Here is a 15,052-nt window from a genome sequence, read left to right on the forward strand (position 1 = left end):
AAAAAAAAAAGAAGTATGGCATCGTATATATTGTTTCCGGGGAATAGGGAGATGGCCAAGGTCAACAGAGTTAAATCAGACAATGCTGACGAAGAGAAGATGAGATATCTCAGAAAAAGTTACCTGAGGACTGATAACGGCAGCCCAAAGGAAGAGCTGGCTCCCCAGAAACCACAGTTTTTACTCTTGAAGGTCTGGCTCCATCCCCAAACAGGCATGGCCAAGTCTTAGCCTAGATAATGGCATAGAGCTGAAGTTCACTTCATCTGTTCATCAGGACCTTGGAGAAGGTCTGAGGTGCTCTGGCCTCCATACACAAGTGCATGCATGCAAATGCACACACACACACACGCACGCACGCACACACACACACAAGTAGAGAGGGTGAAATGAGTAAAATGTATGAGGAAATGATACTGGAGGAAAACTATATGCCCTAGACTTATGAAGACATGTTTGACTTTAATAATGATCAAGAAACAACTATGTAACTTGATACATTACTGACATGAAACTCAGCACTGTAAAGAAAACTACTGACAGCTATTGCTTGCAGGCTATTGTATAAGAATGTATAGTAAATGCTTCCATCCACTACAGTTAGATGTGACACAGCTAGGGGTGTTGCTCGTGGGGGATCACCCTTTTTCTGCCATGCTCAGATCCCGAGTCCCCAGCATCACAGGACAGAGACACAAAATTGCAGTTGAGTTTCTCCTGTGTAAAGTATGACGTTCAAAATATTTGGGGATGTTCTCTACTGCATATTATAATCAAATATCTGTGATCCTCTGGGAACAGAAATGTATTAGTTAGAACTTAGGAAAGTGACTTGCTACTTTTAAGCTGCCACATTCCCTTTGGAGTTGTTAATCCTCCTTCGGGTAATCTGTTTTATGGAATTATGCTCACAAAAATACATGAGTATATGAGTGCAAGTATTTATTGTGTAAAATGAATTCTAGTTGGTCTTAATAATTAATAACTCAGAGTCAGCTATCAGGGGCAAAAGCTAACGGATCAGAGAAGTAGAGCAGCCAGCCACTAGAGAGTTCTTACCTCTGCCAATGCTCAGACCAAAGGGGCGATTCTGTCCTCAGACTGCATTCTCAGACTACACTGCTCCTCAGACTGCATTAAGCTCTTGTCTCCTCCCATCGTATATTTCTCTCTCTGCCCAGCCATATCACTCCTGTCTCCACCTCTCTAGTGCTGGGATTAAAGGCGTGTGATCCCAAGTGTTTGGGTCACCTTTGTGTGAACTCTGTTTCTCTTTTAGACTGGATAATTTTGTGTAGCCCAGAGTGACCTTGAACTAACAGAGGTCCGTCTGTCCCCTGGGTACTGGGATTAAAAGTGTATGCCACCACTACCTGGCCTCTAGTGGCTTAACTTTGCACTCTGATCTTCAGGCAAGCTTTATTGGTTAAAACACAAATGGAATATGACTACATATTGTGATGTATAATAAAGCCATGTTCATGATAGAATCATGGTAAATTATAGAATGTTTATGTAACCATTGTAAAGAAGGGCTTGCAAGGATCTTTATAATATTGCGAGGAAATCTCTTATGAGTATTTGCATTGTGCTGTGAGCTGTTCACGATCACACCCACTTCTGTATGTGCAATTGCATCCAGGACCCACAAAATCAGAATATAGTTCTGGGTTTTTACATTACAGTATGTTAAATGAGAAGGTCAATAGAATGTTGTAGGAATGGCTAGCATGTTGTTTTTGTACAAAGTATCCATCAGTGGATGAATAAGAACAAAGCATATGGAGACATTCAAGTACTGTAGTGTTTCTCAACCTTCCTAATGTTGCAACCCTTTAATATAGTTCCTCACGTTGTGGTGACCCCAACCATAAAATTATTTCATTGCCACTTCATAGCTGTAATTTTGTTACTGTTATGAATTGTAGTGTAAACACCTGGTATGCTGGATATCTGATACGTGAATGCTATGAAAGGGTCATTTGAGCCTAATGTGGTCATGACCCACAGGTTGGGAACCACTGCAGTAGTGCCTTTAGCATCCCGTCTAGGAGGATTTGTGCAGTGTGGTGTTGAACCATGTGCTGTTGTAGCACTGGCCAGCAGAGGGCACTGTGCTGTTGGTCTGTCTGCAGAGTCCTCCTAGGCTATGAGGCACAGAGAGGCGCTAAAGAGGATGTTTGATGTGGCCATCTTAGAGATAGCCACATAAGAAAAGAAGCTACTTCTGCAGACCGTCTGTCCGCCTGGCCCCCTCGCTGTCTCATTTACGCTATGTTGACATGGGTGAGTTGATACACAGTGTACATTTTGCCTTGACCTGAATGGAGAAAAGCGTGCTGGAGTAGATGACCCCTTGGGCTGTTGGCTCAGAAAAGGAGGATGTGGTTTGATGAAAAGAAGGAAGAAAAATGTCACGGGAATTTGGCAGAGGATGAAAGGAGCCAGAAAACGTCATAAGGACTAGTACTTCCACTTCAGGAGAAGGCTGCTCTCTCTCTCTCTCTCTCTCTCTCTCTCTCTCTCTCTCTCTCTCTCTCTCTCTCTGTGTGTGTGTGTGTGTGTCTGTGTATTGTGGGGAGCAGGGGTGAAAGGGTAGAGGAGCAGGGAAGGGAGCCTGGAGCTGAAGTCCAACCAGCTCACCTCCAAGAAGGATGTCGAGAAAGTTTATCCAAATGTGTATTAGAGCACTAATGCCGGCCAGGCCCTTGTGGAACTGGCCAGGATTCTCCCCGCTTCCATCCGTGAGCCTGGGGCTCCTCCATGGCTGCTGGCCAGAGGAAGTGGTTGTTGGGTGCTGATGGGAAGATATGGATGGGAAGAGCTGCCAGACCATTCTGCGGTGGAAGCAGCAGAACAAGCTGGTCTTTAGCCCGACATCATCTTCTAATAACAGCCACTGAGGTGTGGTCACTCTGAAATTACTCCAAGAACAACTGTTCCTTCCTAATTCTATCTGGAGACGCTTTAATTTTTCACAGATGATATAAAATTAGTATGAAAAAAAGCATATACAGGTGGTTAAAAGTTCAAGCAGTTGGACTTATCATGGAAGTCAACTTATAATCTTCATTTGGAATACCCTTCTAGAAGCAACCACTTTGGACTCTGCCTTGATTTTTTCTGTTGGTTTCTATCGCACTTCAAAATCAGAATCAGAAATGTAGTTTTCCTGCATGTGTGTGCACATACTTGAATGTGTGCATATTACGGTCATTGTGTTGAGGACTGGACCCAAAGCCTTACATGTGCTGAGAAAGTATTCTGCCTCTGAGCCACACTGTCCTTCCCTGTAAGTTTTTAAAAATTAAGTTTAGAAATTGTCTTTGTGGACTTCTTTAACAAATGAAGATCCAACTTACCGACCTTAGCGCTAAATGGTGAAGTGGTGGGTCGTGGTTCCTTCTTTTGTAGTTTAACTCATTTTCCCATCCTCACCTTTCAGCTTCAACAATTTTTGCATATTAATATCTGTATATATTTGTACTATCCATCCTCTCTATATTTGTATTTTATTATATTTTTGCAGTGCTAGGCATGGAACCTGGTCCTTGACACTCCAGGGGAGCCCTCTAGCACTGTTTCACGCTGGCTCTACTCTGTATTTTGGAAATAATCCTGTCAAGTGGTCTGTATGTCTACACCAGCAAGCCCCTCACTAGACAGATTGGTCACTGTAGAGTGATGTTCTAAAGTGGTTATTACAAGACTTTCCTGGGTTATATCCCCAGGTTTTGGCTGAAATGTATGTTTTCTTTCTTTAAAAAAAAAGTAATTGTTTGCAATACTTATTTATGGTGTTCATTGGGATTCTTCAATTTATAGGCAGTGTGCAGTGATCCAGTAAGTCAGTAATTGCTATCCAGTTCTGTTGATGCCCCTGGTACAGTAAGGAGCTTCCTAAGAGCGTGAAATGTGTAGAATACAGTGCAGTCTGGCTGGGTTATAAAAAACTGGCGTGTTTCTCTAGCTGTCTGTGTTACTAGCAAGAAGCCCAATGTCTAATTGTTTTTTTTTCTCTTTGCAAATATGTTTTTTTTATAGCTTTGTGTCTTTAGGAAACATGTGTTATAGTACAATTATAAACCTTTGCAGCGGGCTAGCACCCTTGTAATATCTTACCCTGACTCATGTGTAACTAAATTCCTCCTTCCTCCACTCTGCCCTATAAATGGCTTATGGCAAATTTGCTGCTCGGGGAAAAGTTTCTGCTTTTGTAGGGTACTTCGACAAATCCTTTTAAGCAAACTTAGTTATCCAATCAAATGTATGTCACCCTAGACTTCTATGGGGGAAAAAGAGGGCGTAGAAAGCTGTTTAACTGAACTTGGGGCCCAGTTTTGGAACCAATGTCCCTGGCCCTGTTGCATGCACACAATACACCACATCCTGGCTTTTAACTCAGTTGTCTCATTGAGTGGTCATTTCCAGCAACTCTGTCATCTCCCTGCCCCCTCTCCATACATTACCTCCCATGTTCATGTCTACCTGTTTGATTTTGGGATCTGCTGAGTTTAACCAGGGTAATTTGGACATAAGTAAGCCAGCGATTCTCTTTCAGAATCTATCAATAGCCAGCACTTCAGTGGTAAACCTTAGGACACTATGAGCCCCTCCTTCTGTGACCGATTGTGGCCAGGGCTAGCCCTATGTGAACCCAGTGGGAGAGAGCATAGTTATTGTGAGCGAATGATTACCATGGTTGTGTGAGTCTAGAGCAGTGGTTCTCAGCCTTCCCAATGATGAGACCATTTAATACAGTTCCTCTTGTTGTGGTGACCCCCAACCATAGAATTATTTTGTTGCTAATTCTACTACTATTGTGTATCGTAATGTAAATATCTGATATGCCACCGGCAAAGGGATTGCAACTCACAGGTTGAGAATCACTGGTCTAGAAAATAGCCTTCCACGGCTCTTAACTCCTATCTTCCAGCTCTTATGCACTTCCTGCCTCCTCTTCTGCAGTGCTTCCTGGACCTTAGAGGGGAAGGTGAAAATGACTCCTTTAGGGGTGAGCTCACAGCTTTCACTTATTCTCAGCATCTTGGGCAGCCACAAGTCTGCATTCATCACTGTTCATTGTCTGAGAGGCTCTCTCTTAAAGGATGGGGGCAACTTTTGTCTATGAGAATACACATAGGTATGAGAATTCAGACCACATACTTTGATTTTATGCCCAATCCTGTGTGTATGTGGGAGACTGACAGGAGTCCTTCAGTTAGAACTGAGCACTTCAATAGAACCTGTTACTCTTCATCACCATAAAGTGAATAAATAATAAATGAATTAAGAATAAATAAACTTATAGAAAGACATGCATAAGTTCTTAGGACATTTAATATTGTCTTCTTTTTTCCCTTCAAATCTTGGTAGTCTACAACCCCTAGTGACTTGCCCTCCCCTCCCTTTCTCCTTTCCCCATTTGTCTCTTCCTTCTCCGTCAATTTTTGACCTGTTGACTTACTGTGCAGCTTAACTTGGCCATGAACTCATGATCTTTGGCCTTGGCCTCCCTAGTGCTAGGCTTATGGGAGTGTGTTATCATGCTTGTCAGGTTTGGTAGCAGCTTGGTTTGATTGTCCTAGGGATCAAACCCAGGCCTTGAGCATGTTAGGAGAGTGCGTTCCACTGGGATTCACCTCCACTCTGCAAAACAAGCATCCTCAAGAGGAGATGGGATGGTGTCTTCCAGGGAGCTGGGAGGATGTGGGGCTCCCAGAACATGGACCTGAAACATCAGTCTGTACATTAAACCAGCATCTTATGCGGACTTCAGCTTGGCCTTCTACTCTCTCGATGGCTATTAAATGACACCTTTACTGTTGAGCAGATAGATGTGTGTTCTGCATGTCTACAAGAGAAGAGGTGGTATGGCTGCCTTCAAGGTTCTTGTGGATTTACTATTCACAGTTGGGAGATGCGTGCTAAGCTGGTTCAACAGGCAGGTTTCTGGAGGCTTCTTCAGGGGGAACTCACACTGTGAGCCACTGGTGAAACTCATAGTTATCAGTCCCAGCCTTTCTTGTTCTGGGGAGCCAGTGCAGCCAACAGCTCTTCATGTGCACGGTCAGCATTATAGATGGTCTTTCTCCTGCCACCTGGCTACTAAAGCCCCTGCCACTCTGTTCTCACATTGTAAAATCTCACAATGTGAATTCCACAGCTGGACTACACCCAGATGGGAAGTGTGAACTACCCTGCTTCCTTGGGAGCTTCTCTAAAACCCCGCTCCTGCAGCCATGGTCCCTGGACCAACAGCACTGGCCTCCCGTGAAAGCTGGATTTGGTGTCTTCAGAGGGACCTAGAATATCTCCTCTGTGCACCAGAGAGACAAGTGTGTACTGAGTTATTTATTTATATAATTTTATAAATAATCATATCCAACGCCACACAGTGATTCTCTCCTAGAGGAATGGGTTGCTGGCCTTGCTCATTCTGCCTCAGGAGAAAACCTCTGGCTCTTTTTTCCTGTATCCAGCAATATTTCCTGTTTTTATTGGTGTGAGGAGCACTCCTGTCCTTCCCAGCTCTCCACCTTCGTGGTATGGGCTTCTGAAACATACTCAGAACTCTGCTGAAGTGGAAGGTGTTCAACCTCGAAAGGGTTATTTGCCAGATGCGTATGTATGTTTGTGTACTTGTGTGTGCATGTCTGTGCACTGTGTGCATTTGTCACACAGATGGAATTCTAGGTTCTAATGTATAATCAGGTGCTTTCTATAGTTTTACATTACTTGTGTGAGCTTTTGTGCTTTTTAAACTGATAATTACTTTCAACTACCAGTTCTTTTTTTTTTTTTCTTTTCTTCCCTCTGGGAACCTTGAAAGGAAGAATGTGTTGTAGTTCTGAATTGTCAGCCTGGCTTTTGCTCTGTTGCTCTGGCCTCAGTTGCTGTCAGGGCCGACAGCAGTTCACATCATCCTGTGTATGCTGTCTCTTGGGTTTTGGCCCCTCTGCTTTGGTTCTTCTGGTGTGTGCATTTGGAACCTGCTATACCTTGCATGACTATACTCAACAATAGGCTTAGAACCTTCAGTCCCAGCACTTGAGAGGTGGAGGCAGGAGAATCAAGAGTTCAAGGTCACCTTAGCTACAAAGTGAATGTGAGAGTACCCTCACCAACATGAGACCTTGTTTCAACAGCCAACACATAAAAATAAACAATACATAAAAATAACCAAATAAAGGAAATAGTAGGCTTAGGGTCATGCTTTCAGAGAGCAGGCCTGGAGTCACTCTGGCTCTCATTTTCTCTTTCGTTCAGTTTACTTCCTTGTTCATTAATTGCTATGTCCTATGATGGGGAACACACATAGGTAAAGTGCACAATTTCCCTGTTCCAGTAACCTCTTCTGGGGAACAGAGAAATAGTGTCATCCGTCAGTATCTAGTCAGGATTCATTCCAGACCTCCTGAAATATGAAAATCTCATATAGATTTATAGGCTGTTAGTCCTTTCTATAAATGCAGTTGCTTGTGCATAGAACCCACACACTTCCTCCCATGCTCCTGCATTACATCGAGAGGACGATCAGATTATATCTCAGTGCAATACAAATGCCATGGCAATCATCAGTATAGTGTGCCTATTAGAGAATTCGAATGGAAAAGCCTGTATTGTTCAGTACAGATACAGTTTCCTTCCAATCTATGAACACAGAGGACTGATGTATGAATCAAAGCAGAGGCAACATGATCTGAGAATAACCACTGTGGGTTTGAAGGCAGAAGGGCGTTGTAGAATTTGACCAAATTTAATGGAAGCAAATGATGTAACTGGGATGAGATGAGAGAAAGATCACTCATTAGAAGGCTACAGGGTGAGGGGAGAGGGGTGGCCAGGCGAAGCCAAAGTCTGAGCAAAGGACGGGGAATGGAAGCTCCTCAGGTGTGGGTGAATCCACAGCATGTCATGTGCACAGGGCTTCACTGAACTGCTTTTCACACGTGTTACTCTTAGCATGTAGCTCCCAGATGGGGGTAAATGGCCTGATCACCGCATGGGAAAGTTGAATGTGCGTATCAGAGTTTGAACTGAAATCATCTGGGAAGCTTCTCTTATCAGCTGTGCCCTCCTACACAGGACATGCTGTTAGGGGTCGCTTTGTTTAGTGGTCTTTGCTTTGTTCTTTCAGTACGGCCAAGTACAGCGTGTTGACGTTTCTACCTCGATTCTTGTATGAGCAGATTAGGAGAGCTGCTAATGCCTTCTTCCTCTTCATTGCCTTATTACAGGTAATTTTTTAAGTGCTTAAAATTTACAAATTCAATTACATGTAAAGTGAGATTTCGCAGGAGAGAATGCCTTGAGAAGAGTTGTTACTACAAGAGGAGGGGGAACCCGTTCTCATGGGTCATGCTTTTTATGTTCACTTTATCTTCTTTTATTAATACACATTTATTATATTAGATACTATATCCCATTGTGATATTGTAAACATATGTACCATACATGTATTTTGACCACCATGGTCATATTTTAACCCATTTTCCAAACACGTAAGCTACATAATTAGTTTTGAATTAGCAGGCCTTTTGTTGTATAACAGAAATGAACTAGACTAGTGAGAGCAAGGGTTGAGCTCCATGCTTTCCTGGTAGGGGACAATTGTCTATATTCTGTCAATTATGTTTTAAATAAACACTGACTGGCCAGTAGCCAGGCAGGAAGTATAGGCAGGACAACCAGACAGGAAGTAGAGGCGGGTCAGTGAGAACAGGGGAATTCTGGGGACTTAACGACTGAGGGAACCGGGCAGGAAAGAAACCTCAGACAACATTTTCTGTCTTTGTGGAGACGTCCGTGTGCCACATTCTCTATTGTGTTCTCTTCCAGCAAATTCCAGACGTATCGCCGACTGGACGATACACCACCCTGGTGCCATTGATCATCATTTTAACAATTGCAGGCATCAAAGAGATTGTAGAAGACTTTGTAAGTTTTCGACTCTGCATACTAAAACATGGTGTTATGACATTTGTGGTGTATGTGACAGGGTGATATTACAGGAAACGGCTACGGCTTAAGCAGCTGCTAGTGGAGAGGTAGAATTTGCTGGGGAGGAAGGTACACTCCAAGAATCCCAAACGCCTGTGCAGCAGCTCTGAGGCGCTTCTATGTCCTGGGTCATTTGGTTAGAACCTTGCTGGTGTCTATCACTGTTAGTTCTTGTATCCTACTTTAGAGTCCTGTATTCAGGTATCAAATGAAACCTTTAGTTAGCATTTCTCTCTGCAGGCAGCATTGTGCTTGTTGTGCCTGAAGTAATTCCCCAAGACTCTTCCTCCTAATACCTCCCTCACACCTCATTGGCTACTACCATGTTGCCATTATCTCTTTCTGTCTCTGTTTTGCATATACACACCCGTACACACACTTGACTCCCCCCCCCCTTACATACATATTTCATGGAATACATAGTAAATTAACTTGAGAGTGAAACCTGCTCTTTGTTGTCAGGTTTATAATACCGAGTCATTGTTTCAGGCTGTCCACAAATAACTGTGAGGAATTTGAAACTTTGAAAGGCTTGTAAATGATTAGAACCAAAAGTCACTTAAGCTCCAAATCGCCACATCTAGATCAAGTCAGTGCCGACAGATGGCGAACCACCCAGCTTAAATCTACAGCATTGGCTTTGTAGGGTTCTTGGCCCCTATCACCCCCCCCCTGATTTTACTGCTTTCCATTTCAATTATTCATTTGGAACATTTGGATGTAAGAACCTTTGCTTTTTTTCCTGTGACAGAAACGACATAAGGCAGACAGTGCAGTTAACAAGAAGAAAACAACAGGTAAGCTGCCAGCTCATTGCTCTTCTCAGTGTTGATTGAACGATCAGTCCCGGGCTGAAGTAATGCTTGATCATGACTATTGATATTGAGATTAAGTCGGAAGCATTATCTATAAAATCTTTAAAGATGTGCTAAAATAAGATGTTTGTCTTTATATGATTGGGATTTGTATACTCTGGAAGACAGGATTTCAGTTTCTGTCCCTACAAGTTTCACAGCTTCCCCACCATGGTTTGTTACTTGCTTTCCTCATTATTTTGCTTTTTGTATCACTTCAGTATTTTGTTGCTATTGTTGCTCCTATTGGAATTATGTAACACCAGGCCTTTCTATTCCTGGCTAAGCATAAATTTGGTTTGCTTACATGCACACAGAAGCTCTTCTCTTGTAGAGGGACACATATGGAGGCCCATGTTGGCATGGTTGGTCATCTACCATTCTACCAAGGATGTGATTTGATAGGATTAATAAGTGCAAGCTTCCCAGAAGCCTTTTGGGTTTGGAGAAAGCTGGCATTTTATTTTGAGTCTCGACAATGTTAACCAGGGCCTTGTTTCTTTTTTTACAGTGTTAAGAAATGGTATATGGAATACCATTGTGTGGAAAGAGGTAAGGACCAATTTTAAAGATAATGCCAGAAAGTATTGATTTGGAGACTTGTCGCAAATTTCCAACGTTGAAGGCAATATAAAATTTGCTCTAAGGCCCAGGTCATGACCACTTTGTAAGAGTTTTCTCATGTAGTCTGCTTTCCTGTGAGAACTGACATGCGCTTCCTCCTTTCCGGCCTCTTCTATAAGGACGTAATAATGTTCAAGCTATGACCATCGTTATTCTCCGAGGAGAGTTCCAGAACTTCATAGTTCTTCTAGTTTGAAAATCCCATGTGAGAAACACCCCCCACCCTGCCTCCTGTCTCCTCTTCAGCTAAATTCAAATGTTTAGAGCTGTTGTCTTTTAACTTCCAAGAGTCTCACTTCAGACAGTTTGGTGGAAAGATATCTGAGAGCCAGCAGGTTTTCCAGGCAGGGTGTGGAGCCAGTTGCTGTTTTTATCCTTACAGTGGTAGCAAGGGTGGTTTCCTTCATGCTGATGGCAGTGGGAGGGTTCCGTTCAGGGAGGAAAGATTAGTTGTCAGCTGAAATCAACTATGCTGTCTTGGTGTTTTGTACCTGAAAAGCCAGCTATTCGTCTAACTATCTTAGCTGGGTTCTGTTGGTGGACACACAGTATTGATTTTGGAGATGCTGTTCATCATTCTGACGTTCAAAACTGATGGCTTTGTTTGTTTTTTTTTAAAGAGAAAACAATGTTTTAGAAGGGCAACTTCAAGTATTGTTTCTTGCTTAACTAGATCTAAGTTCCAGCAAGTGCCTCCTGTAGCCCTTGTGTGGGAAACAATGTTGCCAGGTTGCCCACAGCACCGACTGAGGATTTCATTTGATTTTACCAGGTTTATGAGAACCATCTACCCTTTCCAGAAAACGCCCCTTTGTAGTGTTGTGGAACACTGTAATCCTTGTGGTCTCCTGGGGCTCCTGAACTTTGGTAGTTCAGTGTGATGGTTCTTGGTCAAAAGGCAGAATTTCCGGGGGAGATCTGGTACCTGCCAGTGAGAAGTAGAGAATACTCATACATAGCTCCTCCTTTCCCCAGGAATCTTCTGGCTGCTCCAGCTTCAGAAAGGCACAAGCAGTGGCCAGATAAAAAATGACTTGTGTCCAAGTGTCTTGACACCACTTGAAGTAGTAGCGGAACCTGAGTGGTGGTCATTGATTTCTGAATCCAATAGCTGGTGGCCTCATGGACACCCGAAGTTCCTTCCTCCTCCCACATGGTGCTTGGAACGTCATCCCTTGTTATAGGCCTAGCAGGATAGACAGTGATTTCAATTTTCAGTACATTATGGTGAGCCGTCTTAAGTGGGTCTATTAGCAGAGGCCCGAGACTGTCAGGCATGGAGCTCATACTGGAGTGGTCTTGTGGAGTTGCCCTCAACCAGCAGGTACTCAGCACTGGTCAAGCACACACGCACCCTATGCCCAGAATATAGGGGCCCTGGACCTGCCGTTTTAAGTTCACAGTAAGGCTACTGCTGTCTACGTGGGCAGCTCACTGTAATGCAGTGCCCCTGGCTAACTTGGCAGGGGTCATGAAAAGATGTTCAAGGCAGAGGGTAGGAAATGCCCAGGTGTCCTGGAGAGCCACACAGAGCTGTGCTCCCCTGAATGTGTTCCATTTCTAACAGCAGCCCCTGGGTTTTGCCCGACTCTGGGGATCTCAGAGAGGAAGATCTCATTAGTGGGATCTACTCAGAAGGGTGCTTTAGCTGTGTCCAGTTGAGAGACAGGAGGAGTCTTCTGAGGCTGCAGTGAATCTAAGGGCCCAGAACAGCTTGCTTACTGTGCTAATTCTTTCAGCGAATACCATACACACCTGGAACAGTTGGTCATGTGTTAGGACATCCACAGAGAAAACCATCTCCAGGTTAGGAGTTGGCAGCTTCTTATTGTAGTTGGAACCTCTTAGCACCCAGTTCCTGGTACGTGAGTGTCCTTTGGAGAAGAGCGAACACTATCTTGCTTGTCCTCATGTTTCGAATCAGGGAAAGAGAATCCAATTCTTTTCAAAGGACTAATTTTTCTTTCTAGTTTTTTTTAATCAATTGCTCCTTTTTCTAAACTGTTTGTGCAATATATTTTTACTTAAAAACATCTTCAGTGTGCATGAGCAATCCCTGTGTTTGCTCTGTGTTATTAGGAATCGGCTTTGGTTTGTGCTTTCTTCTGCCTTCAGAATGCATACTGACTTGTGATCTGATGCTAATTTCAAGTGACCCGGGGTTTGGGTTTTAATGTTTGCTATTCTGGCCTTTGATAAGCATTCTTCTGCACCTGTAGGATAGTTGTTTAAATACCTCCCATTTCCTGACAGAAAATCAGTGGGTTTAGTAGTGGTGGTGGTATTAGAGATGGAACTGGGCCTTGTGCATTCTGGGTAAATGCTCTTACCACTGACTCACCTCCATCACCCAAAAGAAAGTTCCGTGGCACCTGCTGGTCTGTGTGATCCAGTTGGTTCCACAAGGGTAGCTTTTGAAATTCATTATGAGTAGACTAGGAGCAGAAGCCTCCGTGCTTCTTCTCTACTCTCATCTATTAAGTGCACTAGGAATTATTTCCCATGTCATCAGTGAATTCTGCTGGCTTTGACCTCCACGCCGACACAGTCTGTTAAGCTATACCCAACCCCCTAAGGGAGTCTCCGCTTATCCTGTACCTGTACCGTGCCTGAAGCCATGGAGCTGCGTTCACTTCTTAACCTCAATAAGTAGAGGCCAGTGAGGTGGCTCAGTAGGGACAGGTGCTTACTGCCAGCCCAAGTTCCATGCTTAGCACCCACGGTGCAAGGAGATAACCCCTGGGGATTGATTGTCCTCTGACCTCCACATGTGCGTGGTGGCATATATGCTCATGCTCACTCAGGTCTCTCTGTCTCTGCCCACCTGCCTGTCATCTGTCTCACAGGAAAACACATGAATAAGTAAAATAGAAAACAGCAACCAAAAATCCAAAGTGAAAGATGAGGACCTGAAGTTTTAGTGAGCTAATTATGCACACAGCTACCATCTGCACACATGCCACAATATTTATGTACACACACACACACACACACACACACACACACACACACACACATATGCTGGCTTTTAAAAAAACTAAACATCGTGTGCTACCCGTCCGAAGGTGTTGCTCAATTTCAAAGTGAGGATCCCGGAACCTGTTAGAATGCGCTTCCCGTGGAGGATGCAGTTGGTTACCCTCTAATGGGTGCACTGCACTAGTGTCCCCTCAGTTCTAAACCGTGGCTGTATGGAGAAATAGCCCAGTGCGCTATTTCTGTACTTGCCATGGAATATTGACAGCCCGAGTTTAGACCCCAAAAACCCATGTCAAAGCCAGATGTAGCAGCGTGCGTCTGAGATCCCAGAGCTCCCATAAGGAGATGGGCCGCAGCAACAAACAGAAGAATCTGTCAGAAGCTGTGGGCTCCCTGGCTTGGACTGAGCCGCGTAGTGAGTGACAAACAGCAAGGAATGTCCTGTCTCGAAAACAAGATGGAAGGGGAGGACTGGAGCCTGAGGTTGTCCTTTGACTTCATGCACACACGCCAATAATACATATTTACAAAATAACTAATGTCTGTAACACTCCAGTTATGTGACCTTTGTCAGTTATTTTGCCTTCGGGCTCAGTTTCTCCCTTTGCAGCGCAGGAGAACTTAGTTCCCTGACTTAGTTGATCCCATCAGCAGTCCCGTGAGATGTGTGCTGCTCGGGGACCTAGAGAGGGACTCAATCCAGCTGCATAGGCCAGCTTCAGAGCCACATGTATAACCCCCTTACCACGGGCAACTGTTGAAACGTTTGAGTATATGAGACAGTGGATAATTGGAAGAAAACGTGTTCTTCATCCTTGTCTATCTCTTCCTCCCTCCCTCCTTCCTTCCCTTTCTTTCTTTCTTTCTTTCTTTCTTTCTTTCTTTCTTTCTTTCTTTCTTTCTTTCTTTCTCTTTATTCCATCCTTTTCAGGAAACATCACTGCAAAATTTCAAGGCTGGGCCTGGAGGGTTGGCTCAGTGATTGAGTGAGAACAACCTACATCTACCTGTAACTTCAGCCCCAGGGACTCTGACACCCTCTTCTCCACACGCACCTACACTTTGGTACATATATATGTGCACATAGACACCGAGACAGACAGACAGACAGACACACAGAAGCTATTATTAGAATTAAAAAAAATGCAGTATGGTCATTTCTCAGTGTCTGTAGGGACTAGTTCCAGGTTGATGACAACCAATGTCAAAGAGTGTATATATATATATTAGAGAAACACTGCACAGAACGTTCATATGATGTCCTCCCACGAATGTAAAACCTCTAGATGACAGGAAACCCAATACAATGGAAACACCATGGGAAAATTTCTGTGGTGCACAGCTTAGGGGACAATGCCAGGGAAATAGTCAGCATACAGGCAGCTTCTGCTTTCATTTGCTAATGTCGATGCTTATCTTTTATTCCTTTGTTTTTGTTTTTTTGAGGCAAGGTTTTGCTGTGCAACTCAGGCTGGCCTCAAATCTACAAACTCTGGGATCCTGGGTGTGCACCACCACTCCAGGGCAGATGCGCTGGGACCTTGGGTGTGCACCACCACTCCAGGGCAGATGCGCTGGGACCTTGGGTGTGC

The 15,052-nt window shown here is 43.9% G+C and overlaps 1 protein-coding gene across 1 annotated transcript in view; it reads left to right on the top strand.

Annotated features, from left to right (window-relative positions):
• Positions 1–15,052, top strand: part of Atp8a2 (ATPase phospholipid transporting 8A2) — a 568,947-nt gene that overhangs the window by 120,259 nt on the left and 433,636 nt on the right. Inside the window, exons 3-6 of the mRNA XM_026783162.1 lie at positions 8,141–8,240; positions 8,842–8,940; positions 9,755–9,800; positions 10,369–10,409. Coding sequence (XP_026638963.1) covers positions 8,141–8,240; positions 8,842–8,940; positions 9,755–9,800; positions 10,369–10,409 — 286 coding nt within the window. The remainder of the gene's footprint in view (positions 1–8,140; positions 8,241–8,841; positions 8,941–9,754; positions 9,801–10,368; positions 10,410–15,052) is intronic.

The sequence above is a fragment of the Microtus ochrogaster genome, chromosome 17 (assembly GCF_000317375.1).
Source record: "Microtus ochrogaster isolate Prairie Vole_2 chromosome 17, MicOch1.0, whole genome shotgun sequence".
In the NCBI taxonomy this organism is placed as follows: Eukaryota; Metazoa; Chordata; class Mammalia; order Rodentia; family Cricetidae; genus Microtus; species Microtus ochrogaster.